At 45.5% G+C, this 23,985-nt stretch overlaps 1 protein-coding gene across 4 annotated transcripts in view; it reads right to left on the bottom strand.

Annotated features, from left to right (window-relative positions):
• Positions 1-23,985, bottom strand: part of MAG (myelin associated glycoprotein) — a 421,346-nt gene that overhangs the window by 45,778 nt on the left and 351,583 nt on the right. For all 4 annotated transcript variants that reach the window (XM_085616103.1, XM_085616104.1, XM_085616101.1 and 1 more), the window contains exons 7-8: positions 15,749-16,009; positions 9,616-9,903 (exon numbers count right to left, since the gene is read on the bottom strand). In XM_085616103.1, coding sequence (XP_085472229.1) covers positions 9,616-9,903; positions 15,749-16,009 — 549 coding nt within the window. The remainder of the gene's footprint in view (positions 1-9,615; positions 9,904-15,748; positions 16,010-23,985) is intronic.

Here is a 23,985-nt window from a genome sequence, read left to right as displayed (position 1 = left end):
GAACCACTGAGCGAGGAGCAGCAAAGGCTGCATGGTGGCACTTGTCCTTGGCAGTTGTACCTTCCCAGGACAGATTCAGACAGGAGATTGGTTGCAGCAGTTGCAGTCTTCAGCTAATAGTTGTATTTGGCAGTTACGGCTTTCGGGCAGGATAAATATCCACATTTGTAAAGCGCAAACAATCACTCGTAAGGGTCTCTAGGCGCTGGGGGCCATCGGGAAGATTAAGCAAGCTATTCAGTCACATGGTGCTGGGCTAATCTGCCACCGGCGCCGGGGATCGAACCGTGATACCCAGATTCCGGAGTCAGTCGCCCTGGCCACGGAGAGGTTGCGATCTGTGGTCACGGCATTTCTTTTTGGGCCAGTTCTAACATCAGTCAGCAGCAGCACCAGTCTTTTATGCACACAGCAGGGCACAGGACATGATGTTGCTTAAATAAATATCTTGGTGAACGTCACAACAGGAACCACTCAAGGAGACCAGACCAGGCAACCCCACACAACATGAGTCACTCCTGACTTCATTCCCACTGTCAGTCAGCTTCTTCTACGGGTTCCTCATACAACGCTTCTCCTCCTGGACAGTCTCGGCTCCTGCAGAGCCAGGCAGTCTACTTCCCTTCCTTGACAGCAGACAGGTTTCTAAGCACTAGAAAGTCTCTCAACTCCTCCAGAAAGAAATTCAGGCTTCAGAGGATGCCCCCTCACCTCTGGAGAGAAACCATCCCAGGTCACTCAGCAGTCCTTTGAGTACAGTTCAGAACACTCTCTTCCTAGGTCAAGAAGAACCTGGAACTGCTAGTTGTCATTTTTCTGACGGAGGATGTGGATATTTCAAACGTCATTTTCTGTCTGTTTCTCTGCCATGACCTTTGTGCAGGTGATTGCTCTCACAGCAGGTAGCAATGCTGCTGACGCCAGGAAGGAGTGTCCAAAACAAGGTTACAATTGAGTGTGACATCTATGCACCCGGCTGTGATCAGCCTTCTTGAAGCAGTAATCAGTGTTAGACAAAAGGGCAGTGCCTGCTAGGAAGCATATTCACCTTGATTAACAAAAACGTCTGTCCTACTTCACACCCTTACTATCTACCAAATGGCAGTGCCCAGGAAGAACTAATGAGCAGCCCTTTGCCAACAAGGACTTCATTGAATTTCTAAGAGTAGCCTTGTCTCTAGCCTTCCTCATGTCAGTGTCTGAGTCTCCACCCTCCAGCCACAGGAATGCAGTCAATACACTTCCTTGGCATGGGGAAGCTGTATCCACACCACATCTTGTGTTGAAGGGTATGTCTAAAATGGATCACACAGGTCCCAGCACATAGACCCTCGCCCCGCACAGTTTTCTACAATCACACGTGTTACACATCCCCTGCACATACATGAACTCTACACACACACAAGGAATGTCAGTGCAAGGGTCTAGGGCTCACACTAACATACAGCTTTACATGAGTGGAGTCAGTAGACTGCACTCTGCTCTGAAAGAGAAAAAAGGTCTGGTCACAACTAGTCATAACTAATGGGTCACAAAACCTGGTATGCTGCCACCATCGCTCTATGTAACTATTCTCGGACATGGACGGTAGTCCTCCTATGCCAGCTCTGTGGGCAAACTTGATACACCTCTCCAGTTCATAGGACAAGCTCTGGACCTCGCATTACTATAGACAGGCCTAGGCCTCTGGGCCCACACTAAATTAGAGTGGCGATAGGGCCACTCAAAATTCTGGATACCAGTATCACATGCTGTCGAGCACTCAGGACAGGGTAAGACATTGATTTATTATGCAGAAGACAATACCATGTCAACAGTAGGTTAATATTATCAACCTCAACTTAGTGACATACACAACAATATATGAATCCAGAAATATTTGCATATGCCGCCCACAGAATAAACACAAAGGCAAGACATATTCAAGTGCCAGGATTACTGGCTCCACAAGCACATCTATATACCGTGTATAATATCTTCCATTTTTTCACAGTGACAGATACAAAACACACCTTTAACTATAAATACTTCCCATCATAATATTTTTGAAGTCTATATTATGGCTACAATATTTTTGTAGAATAAGATGTAAAACTTGGTATTCCGGTATTGTACAATAAATGGGTCTAGCCAGGATAAATTCAGTTCCTCTTCTTAAGAAATAAACAATACCTTGACTTGTGTTAAATTAAATTAAGCACCATGCTTGTAGGTGGTTTTCAAACACACCATTCTGCTTTTCGCTCTACTGTTTGAATAGGATCACCTAGAATAATAAATATCCATAAAAGCTAATGCACAACTAGGTGGGTGCTATATTTTAAATGCAAGTATTTAGCTTTTTTCATACTGTAATGAATCATTGACAGTTATTATTCACTGGTTATGTAGCTTCCTAGAGTTTTACATGTCCTGTAAATGAAAAGACGAAAGTCGCTGATCTTTTTTCTTTGAGTGGCCTTTTAGATGCAAACCGCTGTATTTCTTATAAGGTCACAGCTACAAAAAGGTGTAGCTGTCTATTGGCCAGGCCTGTTGTTTCTCAAACACAGAGAGTGGGCTTTGTGTCAGCCCCTTGCTCATGATTAGATTTATTGTTGTCTATCTTATGTGTTTGCCTACCCACGTGCAATTCTCGTTCATATGGTTTTTATTGGTTGACTTGTATCCTTCCACTACTGTTATCACTTGCATTCAGGGAACAAATGTTTTCAATTATTTTAAGTGGTCCATGGAAGTGCTTCTGTATTCCTGCTCTCGTCTCCTCCAGTGTGCTGCTTTCCCTTTCCTCTTACCCCATCGCTCTCTGATTTTCTTTAAAATTCCCACACAATCCCACTCCTCTGTTACTCCCCTATCCCGCTTGGTGCCTTCATCCCTTGTCCCATCCCCGCTTATTTTTAGGTCTCGGACTAGGCAGCGCATGCGCTGTCTCGTCAGAGAGATGCTGTATACAGTATAGTGGGGGAAGCTCCGCCCACTTTCCAGCCTTACTTTTTATTGGCTTGAATCATAATTCCTGCATTCTCATTGGTGCTTGGCTTCCTAATCCCGCCTCCTGGCAGCCATGTCGTCATTTTTATCCTTACGAGGCTATCGGCCCCTTTACTAGAAAAACTGTTTTGTTCCCGTGGCTCTCCTCATTCCCTCCTGTAGTCTGTAACTTCTTACACCACAATCACTCCCCCACCTCCTCCCGTTAGTGCCTTCTTTTGCCCCCGCGCTTCTGTGTTAAATGCAATAGGGCTCGCGTAAATACGAGCCCTATTGCATTTTCAGTGCTTGTTTGCCGTCTCATTGGTGGGCATTCGCACTCTTTGTCTCACATGCGCGCGATGCCTTACATCGTGCGCATGCGAGACAAAGGGAGGCAGAGACAGCACAAGCAGTGAAGCAGGACGGTTCGTTTGCCTCTGGGAATGCTAATCGGCAACGATACATCTTGAGGCGATCTAATTTGAGTTGGGTATACGGTTATAGGGTATGTAGGACAGCCCAACTGTTGCCATGTCCGGGCTGCTGTTGATTTTCACCTTTGACCAGGTTGACTGCTTTCTGCAGATGATGTACAGGTGTCGTCTTCAGCAAAGCGTTAGTTCATGTTTATCGCAGACTCCCCTTGCTGAATTGCTCTCCCATCTTCCCTCAGAAGGTGTGCGTTTTCCGTTTATTTTCCCATGTGAAAAAATGTGAACAAAAACGCTCTGTTGCATTCGGGTTTCAGGGGCACAATCCGCAGACTCGTCTCTACCTGTGGCATCCCGAGCTCTGAAGGGACATTTGAATTTTGGACAGCTCGTGATGCGGTCACCTCTGAAACGCAGCCAAGCTCTTGAATCATCCTCATTTTTCTGAACCAGCTCGGCGGTAATAAATTGAAACAGTCCTTGTCATGACTTCATGAGCTGGGCGTTAATGGAGAAAACTGGAGAGGTTTCAATTATTTTAGAAGCAATATAGATTTGAACTGCGATTATGTCTGCCTTCTAAAGCAGGGCAAGGAAAGGACAAATGCTTGGTTTCACAACACCAGGTTTACGAGACTTCATATGTAACAGGTCCTGCTCGGATCTGGGTACCCTTAACATTAACAATGCCAGTAGGTCACTGATGCATTTTCGCAATGTTGTGCAGCATCGGTAAAAAGAAATGCCCTTTGCTGATGTGCACCATTTGAAAGAAAACATAATTATGCAAATAAACATGTGTCATAGTGCTTATGTGCACATATAATGACATTTGTTTTTTAAAGCTTTGTGTGTTACATTTTCGTACATTACACCCAATACAACGTGTTTGCTGCCAACCTAAGTGATAACACTTGAACCATTTTAAAAAAAAATTAACATTACAAGATGATGGATGCTACTTGGAATGGTAAATACAAATAAAATAGTTTTTTACAAATATGAGTTGCGTGGCACCAAATGGCATCTGCTAGGCCCTCCAAAATATGGAAATATATATATTTTATTTTTAGGACCACGAGGGATGGGGAGCAAACACGTGGTGGGTGAGATCGAACCAATGCGAAAGGGAAAGGGGGAGCGAGCAAGGAGGTGATGAAGGTTAAAGCACTATGGGTTGTCCTGCTATATCGTAAGACTACACTAAAAGAGACCATACATGCAGTTGTGCATCTAATGTAAGCACCGGATCACTCCACCACTTCGGGATCTCAATTGGCTTTACAGAAGTGCGGCACTCTAATAAAGATGTCTGCATCACTACAAGGTAATCTACTTCTTCAGGTGTAAATATATTTCGCATAAAATGGAGGGGCCTGCATTACATGTAAAAAGGGGTTTACTACTAGAAGGCCCTAAGGCACTCAAAACACAAGACAATGAAACAGGCTTTCTTGAGGGCGGTGCAAAAATTATGAGGAAGGCACGGACATTCAAACATGGTGTGAAGAATTTTGATGTACAAAAAAATAGTTATCATACAGAGCAAATACTCTCACTCAGCCTTCGCTCACACATCTGGTCGCATCTATGTAGACAGCCACCTAGGGTAAAAAATAAAAGCAACACACTTGCAAAGCAAATAGATTCCACAGACACCTGTGGCCTTGCCTAGGCTCGTCTTATTGGATGCCACTACCAAACACATTATGGGTTCTGCAAGTCTAACTACAAATACAGCCACGTCACCTGTGGTCCTGCTCTGCCAAGCGAAAATGGCATTGGGTGTGCACTCTGCAACCACCGAGTCTGCCGTGGCATCGTAAGGCCTGTGGCCCCCTCCCGCTCTTCTGCCTTTTGTACGGCATACCCTGCCTTTCCCATTCCGCTTCACTTCCTCTCCCTTCTTTATTGTCCCATCTCTGTCCTTCACTTTTCCCGTTTCGCTTTTCATTTTTTTCTTTACAAACCGATGCTCCTCCTTTATGTTCCCAATGCTAGCTCTCCCGTTTGTTCGTTGTTCTATTCCGCTCTGCTCTCTGCTGGTCTTCACCTGTGCTTCCCTGTTCTGCCCTGGTCTGTTGTGCACTATTCTGTTCTGCCCTGTTCTATTTTCCAATGTTCTGTTCAGTTATATGCTGCCCTGGTCTATTATGCGCTGTTCTGTGCTGCCCTGTTCTATTATGCACTGTTCTGTGCTGCCCTGTTCTATTATGCACTGTTCTGTGCTGCCCTGTTCTATTATGCGCTGTTCTGTGCTGCCCTGTTCTATTATGCACTGTTCTGTGCTGCCCTGCTCTATTTTGCATTGTTCTGTGCTGCCCTGTTCTATTATGCGCTGTTCTGTGCTGCCCTGTTCTATTATGCACTGTTCTGTGCTGCCCTGTTCTATTATGCACTGTTCTGTGCTGCCCTGTTCTATTATGCACTGTTCTGTGCTGCCCTGCTCTATTATGCGCTGTTCTGTGCTGCCCTGTTCTATTATGCGCTGTTCTGTGCTGCCCTGTTCTATTATGCACTGTTCTGTGCTGCCCTGCTCTATTATGCGCTGTTCTGTGCTGCCCTGTTCTATTATGCGCTGTTCTGTGCTGCCCTGTTCTATTATGCACTGTTCTGTGCTGCCCTGCTCTATTTTGCACTGTTCTGTGCTGCCCTGTTCTATTATGCGCTGTTCTGTGCTGCCCTGTTCTATTATGCACTGTTCTGTGCTGCCCTGTTCTATTATGCACTGTTCTGTGCTGCCCTGTTCTATTATGCGCTGTTCTGTGCTGCCCTGTTCTATTATGCACTGTTCTGTGCTGCCCTGCTCTATTATGCGCTGTTCTGTGCTGCCCTGTTCTATTATGCGCTGTTCTGTGCTGCCCTGTTCTATTATGCACTGTTCTGTGCTGCCCTGTTCTATTATGCGCTGTTCTGTGCTGCCCTGTTCTATTATGCGCTGTTCTGTGCTGCCCTGTTCTATTATGCACTGTTCTGTGCTGCCCTGTTCTATTATGCGCTGTTCTGTGCTGCCCTGTTCTATTTTGCATTGTTTTGCGCTGCCCTGTTCTGCCCACTTCTGTGCTGCGTTTTTGTGTTCAGCACTGTTCCCTCCTGCTCAGATGCTCTTCCCACTTCTAACTAGTAAGATGAAGAAAATGGGGGGAGGTCTCTCAAAGGTCCATAGCCAATCTAATAAAGGGCGTGGCTTAAAACACGTAAGCTAAACATCTGTGCTTAGCATAGTGTGCCACACTACTGGTATCTGTCATAGCATCCACATATATGATACAACAAGTAACATTACACCTACAACAAGCCAGGATTATTGGCTTTGTCAATGGCTGTTAGTTGCATATTACTAAGGACAATTAAAAGATGTACTGCTTCTCTGTGCTCGTTTTATTTTAATAGCATCATAGTGTTTCAGGCCACGTAATATCTAATACTAGATTGACATCTAGTCTCCTTGGGGCTCACAAACTTCTTCTCAACCATTTCCCTATACCATCCCGGATAACTTAGCACAGGAACATTCTTCTCATACGCGAGTTTGAGCTATTGACATTATAAATAACAATGCCTTTTATTTTTGTTTTGGATTTTAAAACCTAAATATAAGGCATTGCCATTTACAATGCCAATAGCTTAAACTCGGGTAAATCCGAGACCTATTGCATTGCAAATGCTTGTTTCTTTTCTTTTTACTTTTTATCACTCGCGGCGCCCTCAGCAGATATTTATGTTAAAATGCTAGGCCTCCACGGTGGCCATCTTTGAATAGACTTGTAATACTTTAATCCAATTCAAAGATGAATGTAGCTGATACATACATATGCACAGTGGATATGTGCCCAAAGAAAGCATTGCCAAGGTCAACAGGTTTTTCTTCCAAGACCTATTGGCTTTTCCAATGCTTGTTTATGTTTGAAGGGACTTAAAGTTTCAGTGGCTCCCCATCTTCAGATGCATACTTACAGCTGTGTGATCCATTTCTAGACACCGCATATCATCATTTTTGTGTCTCGTGGATCTTTTTTTGACCAGTCTGAACGCATAGACCCATGGAATTGGCGACACGTGCACACTAGATAAACTAGTGCTAGATTATGCTTTGGTTAACTTGGGATCCGTTATTATCTCTCCTACTTTTATGTCTTCTGCTGCTTTCACATTTGGAGATGTCATTGGTTCCTGTTAGTTGTTGTTGCATCACAGTAATACAAATGTTGAGTTCATTATGAGTTCCCTGGTTAATCTGCAAAGGCGATTAATAGCTGGGATCCATTCAGGCATTAGTCAAGCACTGGGCAGATTTGGCCATTTCATGCATACTTGTTACACAAGAGTAAGGAGGTGATAATCAGTTTTCCGGCACATGTATATATGGCTGTGGCTTATTCTGTATTTATTTATTCTATTTTTCTTAAGCACTCTTTCAGTGGTCTTAAATTTCAGAAAAAGCAATACAACCGCCTCTATGGTTCTGTTCCCCTTTAACTTTGTAAACGCGTTCTGCTTTGGAATCAAAATCCTCAAGGAATCTGGAATAAAATTCAGAAAGGCCCAGGAATGACGACAGTTGTTCTTTGTTGACTTGCAGGGCACCATTAGCAATGGCTCAAATCAAACCTGGGCGTGCTTTGATTCCTTCGATGAAATCACATGTACAAGGTGGACTAACTGCTTATATCAAAATCCACCCTTCTGTTTATTTCATGGTCACCCTGAAAAGATCCTCTTGTACATGGAAGGAATGTGGTTTATTTCTTTATTCAAGTCGTCGGTAAGCAAAGAGGGAGCTGCCGGCCACCATTCCAATCGTCTTCCTACTCCCCCTGCCCTTCCAAATGCTTCACAACATTCCCTTAAAGAACGTTGAGCAACATTCCCTTCAAGAGACAATGCAACACACCCCTTTCGCTTCAAGTATAATTGTGTTGTGTGTATTAAACCGGATCTTTTTCATATATCAGAATGTTAACCTGTATAGCCAACACACTTACAACCCACCATACATAAAACACAATAACTTGAAAAACAGAGGCTGCAGAAGACAACCTGAATACTCAAAATGTCGTAGTGTTACAGCATTTATCTGTGTGCGGGAACACCGGACTAGTAGTGGATACAGGCGCAAGCGAAGCCCAGCCTCACTCTATCTCCCCGTATAGGACTTGAGGAGCAGGCTACTCATCCTCGTCAGCCTCCCCTGATACCCAACCCCTTATTCCACACGTAATGCAGCACAGCATGCAGGTGTAGGCCAGTCCGAGTGAGTGAAAACACTTTTCCTTCAAAGACCCACTTTTTGTTCATCGAGGCAGAGATGACCGTCCCTTCCTCTCAGCACACTAACTGCATGGACTTCATTTGCCCAAAATCCCAAGGCTGTAAAATGAGATATTGTACTTTCTTTGACCCTCCTTGACAAAACTGGGTTGACACCTTGGCCTGCCCGGAGAACCTGAACGGCTTCCTATTTACTGCTAAACGACTAAGGCATGGGCAAGGATTGCAAGCTTGAGAAAGAAAACATAGCTTTTGGAGTCCTACTGGTTTACCCTGATCTTTTTCAACGACCGCGATTCCGCATACCATTACTCCGCAAGTCGAGCAACGACTTGCGGGGGGGGGGGAGGGGGGAGGAGGTGTTGGATTTAAAATCCAACATCTTCCCTAGTGTCCGCACAGACTGGAGTTGGAATAGTAAATGATACTATTCCAACACCCAGCGCCCCCCCTCCGCAAGTCGTTGTTCCGACTTGCGGAGTAATGGTATGCGGAAACACAACGCGGGGAAAAAGGCTGCGGAATAACGTCATAGATTCATATTCAAGGCCAACAAGGCCATCGCCCCAGTGGGAAGCAGGGACCGTTGCTACCCCTCAGCCAACCTGTGTACGCCATGCAACAACATCAACCTTCTAAAGTTCCCTAATTCCTCCCTCACTCACAACAGCAGGGAATATGTTCCAGAAGTTTGCATTCACCCAAAAAAGTAAACCCTCTCTGTAAGTTTGCCATCTGAATCATACCTGCAATCAGGACTGTTGGAAGCATTTGCACAGTATCAGCTTTATAACTTCGATAGTGGTCAGACCAACCAAACTGACCTTTATGACATGTATAATGTACCCTTAATGCACAAATATCAAAAAGTTTTTTAGCAAAATATTAGGCATTGTGTATAATTCTGCTATAAATTCGGATTTGTAAAACAACTTACTAGGGTCTTTGAACGGCAGCTCATGAACTTTGGTGCCGTACACGTTCGAGGCCGAGCAGAGGACCAGGATGTCTTCACTTGGCTCCCCTCGAATGGTCAGGATGCTGCTGACCGTGTAGCCGTTCCTCTGGGAGTACACAAACTCCCGGTTGGACTCGTTGATGCTAATACTTCTTTCAGGAAGCTCAAAGACAATAACAGGCTCTGGGTTGGACTTCACTTCACACATGCACTGTAGAGTGTCCCGGACCGACGTGCATTTAGACTCTGAGACAACTATGGGAGCAACTGAGGAGAAAAGCAACACCATTAATGTAAAATCCTGTTTAGCATCTGAACAAATTCCAACACATTTTGACATTTGCTCCCTTGGACTTTGACTTCCTGACTGGATGGTCTATGATAAATTCACCGTTAAAGGATGATATGTTCTTGCAAATCCAAAACAATCAAGAGAATCTGCATGTTTATTATCCATCATTTTAGGACAGATGTGAATCAACAAATGATGATGGCAGTCATGATTATATTATCAGGCTTCCAGCGGTGCTCTTTGTAAGTCCTACTCCATAGTCGGCATGCTACTTATGCATTTGAGTATGCTAATTCCACTACCACTTCAGATGCATGGGCAATTGAAGAATATATGGTTGTATTCAGCTGTACAATTGCAGATATACAAAAAGTTGCAGAGGGAAACAATTGAGGAAATAATAATTCAAAACATGAACATATAAGAACATTGATATTTCAGTTTATTTCCTCATGGGAATTGTAAAATTCTAAAATCTAAAAAGTGTCTTACTGATGATGTTATCTTACGTTTTGTACAAACCATACCTCCTACTTACTAAAAAAACTGAACAAAATGTATAATTGTAGAAAGAATCTCATGGGGATTCATATTCTCCATTATGCTATGATTTGTTTGACATGTTTTATGCACACTGTTGTGGCTGATCTTTACGATTCTTTCAAACAGGAATCTGTAATCATTGTTTCACGAGTTACAAACAAAGGGCCTGATTCCCAAAGGTAAACTTACACTATTGTATAAGTTTACAATTGTTTGCTATTCACAAAGGGAATTATGAGTAGTATCTTTAAAAGTGTGGAGTCCAACGTTTCCACATCGGGCAACCTTGCCCTACCCAGTAGTAACGCCACATGCCTCTTGAGTGTTATGTTCATGCCCTGCATAAACTTGCAATGATGGCGATAGTTAGCCTTCCTGATCACATGAAAAAGCCCTGCTTGGATTTAGTGAGCAGTGGTTTGGATGGATTTTGCAGGGCAGCTTGGATTCTGTGAACACAATGGCTCAATACATGGCCACGGCAGTCACACTTTGCATGCATGCTTTGTTGTGCTCAACCGGCTTCTCTGGAGATGTCCAGGCAGCATTAATGGACATTCCATTCAATGATGAGGGCTTTTCAGTAAGACGCAGACTCCTTCCTGGAACACTTCAAGAACAACCATGCCATGGCTTCTTATTTGGGCCTTCCATTCCTAGCAAAACAGTTCAATCAACAAAATACTTTCACCTCTGGGGCTGCTCCCCAAGCACCCATCATAACAACAAGTTTCTCAGCTAGTCCAGACCCCAGAGCAGTTCTACCAGTCTTTTCTAGGGGAGGTGGAACTAAAGGTTCCAACAGCGGCTCCAGTCTCCCCAATCTTCAGCTGGCTATGCTGCCTCAAACTGGCTTTGACTTCTCTCTCTACCACTAGCTTCCACTAAGGAGGATAGGCTCCCACTTGGTCTCCCTAATGTAGAGACGATTGAGACAAATCACTGCGCAAGAGTTGCAACTTTCTCTTTCTGTCCTCCGCCCAAAATACTCACCTTCTGCAAAGTGCTTTCTTGCCTTGTTGAGCCAAGGGGCCAAAGAGGTGGTGACTTTGGAGTGGAGAGATGCAAAATGTTTTTCCTTTTACAGCTTGATGCTCAAGGAGGCCAAGGCTCCTAAACATCTTCATTCAGCACGGCAAGCCCAAAATGCTGTCTCTAAAGCAGGTACTCCTGGCCCTCAATGCAAGGTATTAAATGGCTTCTGTGAATGTACAGAACACCTATTTCCGTTGACCAATCCTTCTTGCCCACATGCATGCTTTCTGATTCACAATGGGTCCCAGCACTACACTTCCAAGGTACTAACTTTCTTTTTTTTTTATTATAAAGACCTTATTGCATGTTTTCACCAGACTGATGGCTATGGTAGCTGCCTCACTCTCAAGACAAGGGGGTATTTTCATACTTGGACAACAGGCTGGGGAAGATGGGTTCCCCTGCCCTAGACATAGATGATCTAAAGTGCACCACTATTGTCTCCTCTATTCAGAGATTCACAAATGGGAATTTCATCTCCAAATGGAGGACATGATATTGTGCAGATTGGGATGTCTCGGCATGGATTTACTTGCTGGGACCCTTAATAGGAGGCGTCCTCTGTTTGTGACCTGCACTGTCCTCTGAATGGTTCCATGAGATACACCTTCAGATTCAACTGGTCACAAGGTCTGCTACATATGTTCCCTCCAATACCTCTGCTATTAAAGATGCTGGAGAAGAGGTAAGAAGATTGGGAACAAATTATTTTTATTGTCCCAGTTTGGGTGATAATGATTTGGTACGTCAATCTGTTGGAACTCTGCATTAAATCTGCTCTTCCTGGACCTGTTTCACACATATTAGATCTGCCTTTGCAAAAGGATGTTCTTGCCCTCCTCTGCAAATCTCGGACGTTTCGTCTGCATTTCTGGAGGTTGCGCAGGGGCAACTAGAAACATTTTGCTTACCACCAGAAATAGAGGATGTTATCCTGGCTGCCCGAAATCCAGCTACCAAGTGTATCTATGTGGGCCACTGGTCCTAATTTGTTTGTCACACATCCGAGGGCTTAAACCACTAAAAGTCTCGCCTTTTCAATATTCTCTGCTTAATGCTCACCCTTTTTCAGCAGGGCTTAATAGTCGCCACTGTGAAAGGTTATTTGGCTGCTTGCTGCTCTGTTCACGTTCATGTACCTTGCTCATTAACCCTCTTTGTGTTGGTCACTCTAAGTGTTGCGATTTCTGAAAAACTAGTATTCTTGTGCCTTCTCACAACTTTTATTGTTCCAAAGTGGGATTTAAATTTGGTGTTAACCTTCTTATGGATTCACTGTTGGAACTGATGAATAGTTACTCAGTTTGCCTGCTTATTCTGAATGCTAGGCTGTTTGCCAGGACTTCATCTCTACTCAATTCCATTTCCCAGGAGGAAGGGGAATTGCTTTGGGACTCATTCATAAGGTGAGAAATATGCTGGAAGAAATATCCATCATGAGAAAACGTTACTCACCTTTGGTAGCAATATTTATTGCATTTCCAGGGGTGCTTCTTTTTTAAGTACCAGTGGGTCAGATTCATAACACAGGTTAGTTCATCGTAGGTGAATCAAACACAACATTGATCAAGGCCAAACGCTGTCAGGATTCTACCTCCCAGCTACTAAGTGTAGCTCATAAGGGCCTTTTGGAAACCAGCCTTCATATTATATCAGTCTAAGACATTATACACATCCTCACTTAGCAAACTTCGTTTTGCTTCACTATCCAGGCCAGGTTTCATTCCCACATCCCTGATGCACCATGGACCTTGTAGTTCCATCTGTTTCAGACCCTTTCTAGATCATACTCTGGTGGTGAAGATCTATCCTCTGTCTTAATTCCTGGATCCCATGGCCTTTCTGACCCCTTGATATCTGCATTCTGAACTTTTCTATCTCTTAGCTCTGACCCACACTCCGTTCCTGTCTTGTGTCGCCTGGTTTTCCTGGACTTCCATTTTTTACAACCCCCCAGTTCAACCCTCCCTTCATTGGTGGTTCCCTGATTCTTTGCACCTGTATTATTCCTTGCACTTGGCTCTCTCCATGCACATGTGCTCTTCCCCTCAGCCTAGGGAGCAGTGGCTCGCAAATGACTTGGTTTTTGAGTCTGCCAGTGCTCTGTCGGTTCCCTGCTGCTGTGTTTCCTGACTTACCTTTTGAGTCATTTTCTATCTCTTGTGTTCCTGCCTCTCTTGTTCTGTGTTAATCATTGTTCTTAGTCTTTTCTGCACTTTCTGCGATCTTTTTAGTTATGTATAACTCCTTGCCTTGTGTTCAGTTTGTTCCAGTTCTGAGTTCAGTTCTTGTTTCTGTGTTCTCCTTGCCTAATGTTTTGTGTATTCCAGCCCTGAACCAGACCTTGATTCCAGTCCTGCTTTCCCTGAACCATGTTTCTGTTTTGGTGATCCTTGTTCTGTTCCCTGATGTCATGTCTTGTCTATATAATGTATTCTTGATTGTCATTGCAGCCAAGGATGTCAGTTAGACTCCAAGGATTGTGCCTTTGGCACAGAGAACCACCCAGCACTCTGTTTCCAAGGGAACTGCTAGGTGTCTCCCCGAAATCTGTGAGATTAATGTGTTCCTTGCTTTCTTGCAAGATCTTTTTACCTCACGGAGAGATCGCTATCCAAGGAGCATTCAAACTATCATTTACGATAGTTTGGGAATTGTTTCCCTTGTACCCCTGTGTTGTAGGATTCGTGTTATCTTATAGTTTTCCCTTTGCAGACTTTTCAGTTTCCTTCACAACCTCTTCCTGCCTAGGCCAGTCTTCAGCTTCTGTCCCTCCTTTCTTTCGAGTTCTCGGGTATTTACCCCTCCGACGGCAAGACGTTTCCTTTCAGAGAGCACACATTGCCCTGTTGTCCAATCTTGTTCCAAACTCATTCCCACCCCCTGTAATCCAGTGTTGTCCCAAACTGACCCTGCTAGTCCCCTGACATTGGCAGACCTGGATTCCCATCTGTGCCTGCACAAGGAACTTCCTACTAAGAGACATCATCCAGTATGTCAGATTTTTCATAGTTCTAGATGCAAATTTAGATGTGGGAAGATGCATAGTCAGAGAGGAGTCAGGGGTTGGTTGTAGGGACTGTAGTGAACTCCCACTGAGAGGATTCAAATACCTTTCAAATGATTGTCCACAGCCAATTTGCACACACAAACTAAATGCCGAAGATTACTAGCACACATGCAGAAATTGGCTGTGAGAAAGCCCACACCCTCATCTTTCATGGGGATGTATGAAAATAATTTTCACACCTAGAATTTGCTGATGGAGATGAAAAGGAAAAGACTGATGTGCTAATGCACCTTCCCATGACATTTACTCTTCTGGTTTGCCCGCAGGACTAAGTATAGAGCAAAAGGAGTTGTGTGTATCTCTGAATCCACATAAAGTAAAACATTTCCTCAAATGGTAGGCAAAAACCTATGAGAGCAAATTTCTAACTTTCTAACTTTTAAAAACAGGTGTGTGAATTAGCCACGTGATGCTGTGATGGGTTCCCATTGAGCCCCTCACAATAAAATTTATTTTGCCACTGACAGTTAAAATTTTGAGTTGTGCTGAAAATCTTTAGGGCTGTTTGGACCAAAATAGATAGGCCTTGGTTTTGAGTGCCTCATTAAATTCTGGCACCCCCTCCAATCCCGTTCTTTTGAAGTGTTGGATTAAGGAGTTTGTCTGATTGTTTAGACAGTCAAATTGTTATTGTTAATGTTGAAGACTTGGCTATGTCCACTTTAATGGCTTCTGCGACAAATGGAGTTTGGTGAATATGAGGTCTAGCCCCGGGATAACCCTTAGGGGGAGATTGAGTGCTTTAAAAACACCTTAAAATAAATCAATTGTCCCTTGATAAATTTCAGCATGTGAAACCTACCAGAAATATACCCTGTGAAAAAGACCCAGCAAAGTTCAAGACATGCAGATTATGGTGCAGGAAGCTCCAAAGTCCATGTTATGCCCCATTTTCACTAGAAAATGTGTAATTGGCGTTATTTATCAAATACGATATATAACGATCCCCTCGAAATCATTATTTATTGGATATGATAAATAAAACCGCAGTTACGCCGGACTCGTAACCATACTGGTAACAAATGAATGAATTATGTGATGTTTCGAAACAGAGAAGAAGGTAATGTTACCAACCCAACAATACCCATTCTTCTACAATCATCTCAAACTAAAAGACCAAAGAGAGTCTGGAAGGAGTCAGAAGGACCCTTAATAGCTGTGGCCATACTTACACTCCACGGTGATGTTGAAGGAGCTGCTGCTAGTCCCATATTGGTTTTCGGCCACACACCAGTACTCGCCGTCGTCCTCGTGGGACACCTCGGGCAGCTCCAGGAGGAGCTCGTTCTCATAGATGGCCGTGCTCAGCAGGTTCTTCTCCTTCATGATGGTGATGATTGGCTCGGGATTCCCCTGCGTGCTGCACAGTATAGTGACCGGCTCCCCCTCCAGGGCCAGGATGGATGCATTCACTGACGGCTTCCATGGGGCATCTGTAAAACAAGCCACTTCCGGCTTTATCCTCTCCCATTCGGATCACTAATCCTACACATTCATTTACATTCACTGATGTGATCTACACTTAAGTAACCACATTAAATTATAGAACCGACAAATTTTGAAAAATCTACACAGAAACAATACATCTCTGGACAACATCTTCAGATAATTCTATCAGACAAATTAGAAGTTGTTTTTAGCATATTTGAGAGGCCTGAGCATGAATAAAAGAGTTTCTGAAATATTGACGGGTACATTAGCAGGCTGACTCCACAGAACACAATATCCAAAGAAACATGTTTTTCTCAAACACAAATTAATTTATTTAGCATTTTTTATAGCTCTCTTTCACCATGAGGCCTTGGTGCGCTGCACAGAGAAACTCAACAAATATGCAGACTAGCTTACAGATATATCAGGGCTACCTTGTAACTGAGATCAGTAAGGAGTATGTGGGAAAGTATGAGTAGGAGGCTGGTGGATTCTGTCTAAAACTACCTCCCATTTCATTCTTAAAGGTCCCTATTACATGAACTGCCAGTTTCAAACCCCCACTTGCAATGAATGCATCTCTTTTCTTGTGAGATGTGTTTCCTGTGCACAGTGTGTATTAGGTGCTTGTTAAAAAAAATGCTGGCCTTTTGATTTTATATTTCACATCGACATCACTTAAAGAGCGACAGTAGTTTATCGGCCATACTGAATGTTACCCAACCTACCGGCACACTACAAAACCTGTGGTTACTCATACTTTAAATATGCATAGGGTGGATAACTCTACCCCAGACAAGTATTGCTCTCTCACATCAAGCTATTTGTTGTTTGGTGTTTTAATCCATCTCATATGAAATCCTTGTGTTGCAATGTTTTTTACTGCACCACAGCCTTTTATAAAAGTTTTGTTAGGGCTTGAGTGTAAGTCCTCACCTTAAGATGACTTGAGCTATATTAGAACAGCATAATAGAGCGGACATCGAAGGTCAGTATTCACACCCGAGTCCTGATGACGATTTTACATCTAAAAAGTATAGTAAATCTAGTTGCTGCATGGGTCAGGTGGGCAGACCGAATAATGGCAGTGTCTAAGGCTTTGTAACATTGTTTTACAGGCTCTGTTTAGTCCTTATATTGGTAAATATTGTATGTGTAGTCCTACTTTTCCAGGCTGACTTCTAAGTTAGAGTCCTACTTTTATGTTGCTTCACTTTTAGTTCACCCTTAACCCTTTCATCAATGATCAGCACGGTAGCTGCGTCCCCATCCGCCTTGGCTCTCTTTCGCCCCATCCGCATAGAGAAATCTGTGTCAGGGACGGAGGCGGGGGCTTTACCTTCTTCACTTTATTTCTCAGCAGCCAGTTACTAGGTTAGCACCCACCCACCCACAGTGAACTACATTTCATACGAACCAAAGGGAAAAGGGCAACACAGCAGTCCACAGTCACTATCCCAAACAGTCCATAAACAAAGCTTTGTGACTAACGTAAGCCCTTCTCTCCTCGCTGCTCAGTGATAAAGAGAAGTAGCTTTTCTTTCTTACGAGGCTACCAAACCTTACATTGCATGCTTAGAAATGTTTTCTTCTAGAGGACTGTTGTTTAATTACCTGTACATCACTGCCCAGGTATTCTGAAGTGTTGGTAAAGCAGACCACCCTTACGGATTGCCTACATGATGCAATAGGCCAACTGCCTGGAGGGAATCCCAAGTGCATCTGAAAAAAGGCTCATGGCCCGCGATGCCCTCACTGGCAGCCGGCAGAGCTAGCGGGTGCTATGAGAAGCAGATGAGTGCACGAGCAGTCCTACCCTAATCTTGGCATCTAGTGGCTCCATGTCACATTGGCTAGGCTAATAGCATAGAGGCGCACAGCCATTGGATTCCGCATCAGCAATTTCAGAGCCAGCCCAGAATGGTGCGAGTAGATTTTATGAGGCGATCCACAGAAAGATACTCTGTGATTGTGCCACTCAAGCCCATTGCAGAGAAAAGCAAAGCAACACAGCTATTAGTTTCAGAGAGCCTGTTACATACTCTGTTGTACACACCTGAACACTGCACAGTAGTAGGACAAGCTAGGGTTAATATATGTTGTATAATTTTTCGGAAGGCTCATAAAATATGTCAATGATACCGCAGTGTAATTAAGAATGGGTCTTTGTGCCAGTTGTGCCCAATTACTCACTGACATGACCTATGTCTATGCCGGATCAGCACTACTCCCACCGTGGCGAGGGAGAAGCGGGGGATGTTCCCCCTTTGGAGCTTGGGCTAACCGAGGCCAGAGCTTTCAGTGAGGCGCTGCCATTGATACCTCTTAACAAACTGCTCTTGCTCTCAGCAGCTCACCTAGACAATCCTCGTCTTGGAAAGTTAAAATAATTTCTAGACAATAAGGTCCGTTTACCAAGGGGACACAAGGACGTCTCCCAACCATAAAAGATCTCCCAAATCCATGATATGGGACAATTGGAAGTCTTTGACAGACTCCTAGATTAATTCTGTCAAAGTCCGCACCTTCTGAAACCTATGTCCTTCTCCCAGGAGTCTGTCCCCGATTATCACCCCTGTAAGGAAACACCCTAGGAGTAGATGGTGGAGCGGGTGATGTAGACTCATCTTAAGTTGAAGCAGAGGGGAGCAGACCCTGGTGCTCCGAGCCAACCTCCCACGAAGAGGCAGATGAGACTCAAGATCCCTCTTACATGTTCGAGCAGGACCAAATGTATGACCCAAAAAACCTGGGACCTGGTCCCAAGGTGGCATCTTACGTAGCTAACAAAATAGGGAAGCCCCTAGATAAGGAGCACTGTGCATGATTTAGGGCAGAATGTCCCTGCCTGTCTCTGAATGACAATGCCACCCTAACTCCAGTGATTAATGCAAAAATGTCATCCTTTTTGGCAATGTTCATACGGGACCCTAAGAAGGCAACTGACCAAGGAGGCTGAGGCACATTCAGAGGAGCAAAGAACGCCCCAGAAGATTTATCTGGTAAGGATTATCCCTTATTCCCTTCTAAGAGTGGGTGTGGGTTAGGGCTGTTTCCAACAGCAGGGGGGTTTCATACCCACAGGGAACTTGTGGGTGATGAAGACAGTGCAGAGTTTTCACATAGAGTTCTATGGCTCCCTGGGGCAACAGGTAAAGCCCAAATCCCTCAGATTTTCAGAGCAAGAATCCACTCTGATACACAAGGAAGTGGTAGAAATGGAGAGAAAATGAGTGGTAGAAATGGAGAGAAAATGAGCCATTCACAGATTTACCCATCACCCAAGATTATTTTGAAGCAATATTTTCCTGGTGGGAAAAAAAGAAAATGGGTCTGTAATAAACTTATGAGAGTTCAACAAATGGCTTGTTTATTGAAATGTCATTAAGAGGGCATCGATCTGCTGAGGGATATCCTATTTCCAGGGAACTGAACAGTCGTATTTGACCTCAAGGATACCTACTTGATGGTCCCCATATTTGTTCCGCAATTCCTCCTATTCTGCTGGATCTATGAGTTTGTGGCGCTGCATGTAGGGCTGTCCTTATCTGTTTGTTGTTTCACACGCTTCTTTGACTGGTGGCTGAGTTCCTGAGGTTCAGAGGAATCAGGTTCATCATTTACCTTGATGATATCCTGTTGGTGGATCGGTGCCCACTAACGTGAACACAACTATTGAACTTCTGTAAGACTTCGGCTTTTTGATCAATCAAGAGAAGTGGGAACTAACCCCCAACTCTACCACGAGATTCCTGGGGTTTGTTTTAAACTTGATGGAAGCCACACTCAATGTACTGGTGAAAAAGGTGATGGGGCTCAAGAAAGAGCTCACGAAAGCCCGTGACGAAAGTCTCTTAGACGGCTAGCCAGGATTGTGAGGTTGCTGTGACCCTCAATTCAAGCAATCTTGCCTGAGTCCTAGCATTGCAAGTTTCTTTAGAGGTTCAACAAGGCCACTAATCTGGGGAAAGCTTTGACATTCTCAGAAGCACATGGTCACAGAAATCAAGGACGGAGATCGAGTGGTGGCTAGACAACATACAGGCTTAAAACAGGAGAGTAATGTTTGGGTCTACCCTAGACCTGATTAGACAATCAGATGGCTGACGGTGGGGTGGGGGGGCCGAGGTGTGGAGAACTTTCCATGGGAGGAAGACAGGTCAAGGTCAAATTAGGCCTCCACGTCATCTCCCTAGAACTGTTGATGGGATTGTTCACGATCAAGTCAGTGATAAAGGACAGAGTGTCTTCTGCGTCCACTTGCAGGTGCTCAATGTGTCTGTGGTTTATGCATTAATCAACTGGGAGGCCTTGGTACTAGAGGTTAGCAGACTACTGTCTGGAATATCAGACTTCATTGATAGTGATGGTAGAGTATCTTCCTGTATACTGTGTACAGTGTTGCAGCGCTTTCACCTCTCTCATAAAAATATCGGGACCATACGAAACTGTTTGCCCCCAACTCAACCATTAACTTCCAGAATATTCCCAATGGTTCCTGGATCCCAGAGTCAAAGTAGTGGATACTTTCATGTACGACTGTTTGTGAGCTCAGATGTATGCTTTTCCTCTATTTGTGAGGACAGTTAAAGTCTCTGCTAAAACAAGAAGTCACCCAGCTGATCTGATCCTGGTGCCTCTGATTTGGAGATTGCAGGTGTGGTTTCTGGTGCTTTTGGAGCTATTGGAAGAGGAAGAGTTGGGGCGCAGCGGCAGGAAGAGGTGTTGCGCAGCGGCCAAGGTGACTGACTCCGGAATCCGGGGATCACGGTTCGATCCTCAGCGCCAGTGGCAGATTAGCCTAGCACCATGTGACTCTGGGCAATAGCTTGCTTAATCTTCCTGACGGCCCCCAGCACCTAGAGACCCTTACGGGTGATTGTTCACGCTTTACAAATGTGGATTATTATTATTATTATGCAAGTTCCAGCCAATGCTGCCCGACTGCCAGAGAAAGCCACACTCCCTAGAAATGAAAAGTTCCCTGAAGTTCATGGCATGGGAAATCAAAGCAGATGCCGGGAATCATGGGCCTTTTGGAAATGTGCTTCCAGTCTTATGCAGCGAGCATGGGAAGAGAAAACCATCAAGAGTTACTGCTTTGATTGGAGAAAATAGTTATGTTGTTGTGTGTCAAGGAACATGGATCCACTTGGGACAGGTATTGTGACTGTCCTGAACTTCCTTTCAGAATTGACAGATGCAGGTCTGGCCCACAGGGTGGTCAATACCTCTTGGTTTGCCTGGTTTGCATGGGACAGATCCGAGTAAATGAGGTTTCTGTGGGTCAACACATTTGGGTTTGCAAACTCATAAGAAGGCTACAGCTTTCTTAGACCCTGGAACAATGTTATTCCTGTGTTTGGGATGTAAAGCTGGTGCTAAATCTTTTCCTATCCTGGCATTATAACAACTTTCAGTCCAGACAGTAGCAATAATCAAAACTCGCCTATGCAAATGTTTATTCCTGAGGGAGTAATGTTTACCATTGCCCCTTAGGACAAAGACCAACACTCATTCTATTTCTTAGCAAGCCTTTTAGGAAAGCCACAAGTGTGTTGTATGGTGCATCGAAGCTTATAAGAAAGTGACTGCCGATCTCAGGCCAGCAGGAGTGCACTAGCTTTTGGTTGTGCTCAAACGGTTTCTTCCGCATCCATCACAAGGTGGGCATGGTGGAGCAAGCAGGAGGCTGGGATCAAGGTCTCAAGGTTTGGAGTGCATTCATGATAGGAGCAATGGCTTCTATGGCTTTATCTTTAAGACGACATAGTGAATGCAGTGTACTAATCATTTAAAATCAATGTTTAAGAAATGTTACTTGAAGTGCATCACAGGAGGGGCTTTGCTAGTAATTACCAAATTTTGATAAACAAATTTTTATTGTGTTTTGCGGCATAAAGAACAGTATCAAGAATGAGATACAGCAGTGCATTGAACAAGGCATCAGTAACTGCATTCGGATAAGCATCAATAAACCATTGCAAAGACCCTCCCACCCTCCCCCATCCTCCGTCCCCACCCCCTGCGTCCCCACCTTTCAAATCATGCCCCCCAGCCATTTCCCCCATATCTTGCGGAATTTTTTGGGGCAGCCCCGCGCAGCACACAACGACCGCTCCTGGGCCGCACACCAATCCACCCCTCTACTCCAGGTAGCCACTCTGGGCGGGTCCGGTTGTGACCATACTGCCGCTATGTCTCTCTTAGCCACCATAAGGGCAGTGGTGAGGAAGTACTTTTCGTTACGGGACCCGTCGATCCCGTCCATGATGCCCAGCAGGGCCATTCTAGGCTCATGGGGAACCTCCCAACCCAAGACTTCCGCTAGCTCAGTTTCAATCGCTGCCCAGTAATCGTCTAGACGGGAACAAGACCACACCATGTGGAAAAAATCTGCCGGAGCCACCCCACAACGGGTGCAGGAGGCGTCCACACGGAGGCCCGCCCGGTACAGGCGGTCCGGAGTCAGATAGGCGGTGTGGAGGTAGTAGATTTGGATGAGCCGCAGCCTAGCGGAGGTGGTAAGCGACCGAGGGCCCATAAGGGCGTCCCTCCAGTCCGCCTCATCCAGGGGTCCCACCCAGGCCTCCCATCGCTGTTTGAGCCCGCTCCAGTCCACCGGGGAATTGTTAATCAGGGATTTGTAAATGCGGGATATACCCCCCTTTCCCAGATACCCCAGCATCACCTGAGCTTCAGGTGGGCTATGGGGAGGCAGTCTGGAGTCTAGAGGGACGTGAGCCCGGACCGCGTGGCGCAGTTGAAGGTAGCGGTAGAATTGGGGGGGCCGCAGCGAGAAGCGGGTCTGAAGCTCTTGGAAGGAACACATGCGGCTCCCACGCCATAAATCGCCCAGACAGGAGATACCAAGAAGATCCCACTGCCGAAAGCCCGCCAATCCCACCACCTCCCGCAGCCAGGTCCCGTGCCAAAGCGGAGTGAGTTGTGTGGACGTCCCCGACCATCTAGTGTGCCGCAGTGCCGCGCGCCACGCGAGGAAGGGAGCCCGCACGACGTCGGGGAGTGATAGGGGGACCGTTGTGCCATAGAGCATGTTTTGGATGGAGGAGAACCCAAGGCCTTGCACCTCGAGACGATAAGCCGGGTCGCCCCAGCCTCCCGAGAACCAGTCATGGATCACCAGTAGCTGGGTGGCCAGATAATAAAGATATAGATTGGTCATGCTCAGGCCGCCATCATAGGAGGGGACCCTGCATCGATCCAAGGCCAGCCGAGGCCTACCGCCGCCCCAAAGGAATTTGGTCACCATTTTATCCAGGTCTCGGAACCACGGGCGCGGAAAAGGGCATGGAGTATTTTGTAGTATGTAAAGAAATTTGGGGAGGATCATCATCTTGTATAGAGCGACTCTCCCTAGCGGATTCAATGGGAGGGACTGCCACCGGAGCATGTCTGACCTGGTTTTGTTGACTACCGGAGCCACATTAAGGGCCCAGCAGAGTTCCGGAAGGAGGGTGACCCAAATCCCCAGGTATTTAAAGGAGAGTCTCCGGAGGGGAATGTCCGACTGCCAGTCGAAACATTCCCGCGACGGGTGTAGCGGGACTAGGACGGATTTTTTGGGGTTCAGGTGAAGACCCGACGCTTGGCCAAATCGATGGAGGATCCGACGGACCCGGGGTCCCGAGGTCGCTGGGTCCGAGAGATAGAGGAGGACGTCGTCCGCGTATAGGGCGATCTTGTCGGGGGCTACATCTGGCCATTCCCATCCTCGAAGAACAGGATCCGCGCGAATCAGCACCGCCAGGGGTTCCATCGCCAGAGCGAAAAGGAGGGGCGAGAGCGGACAACCCTGGCGCGTCCCCCGGCCTATGGGAAACGGGCGAGAAAGTGCCCCATTGACCAGCACACGGGCCCGCGGGTGCGCATAGTGGACCATTACCATGGCTCGGAACCGGGGACCGAAGCCCATACGCTCCAGGACCTCACCCAAGTACGCCCATCCCACGGAATC

The sequence above is a fragment of the Triturus cristatus genome, chromosome 7, assembly GCF_964204655.1.
Source record: "Triturus cristatus chromosome 7, aTriCri1.1, whole genome shotgun sequence".
In the NCBI taxonomy this organism is placed as follows: Eukaryota; Metazoa; Chordata; class Amphibia; order Caudata; family Salamandridae; genus Triturus; species Triturus cristatus.
The sequence above is the reverse complement of the archived record's forward strand: the minus strand, read 5'-3'. Positions and strand labels throughout refer to the sequence as shown.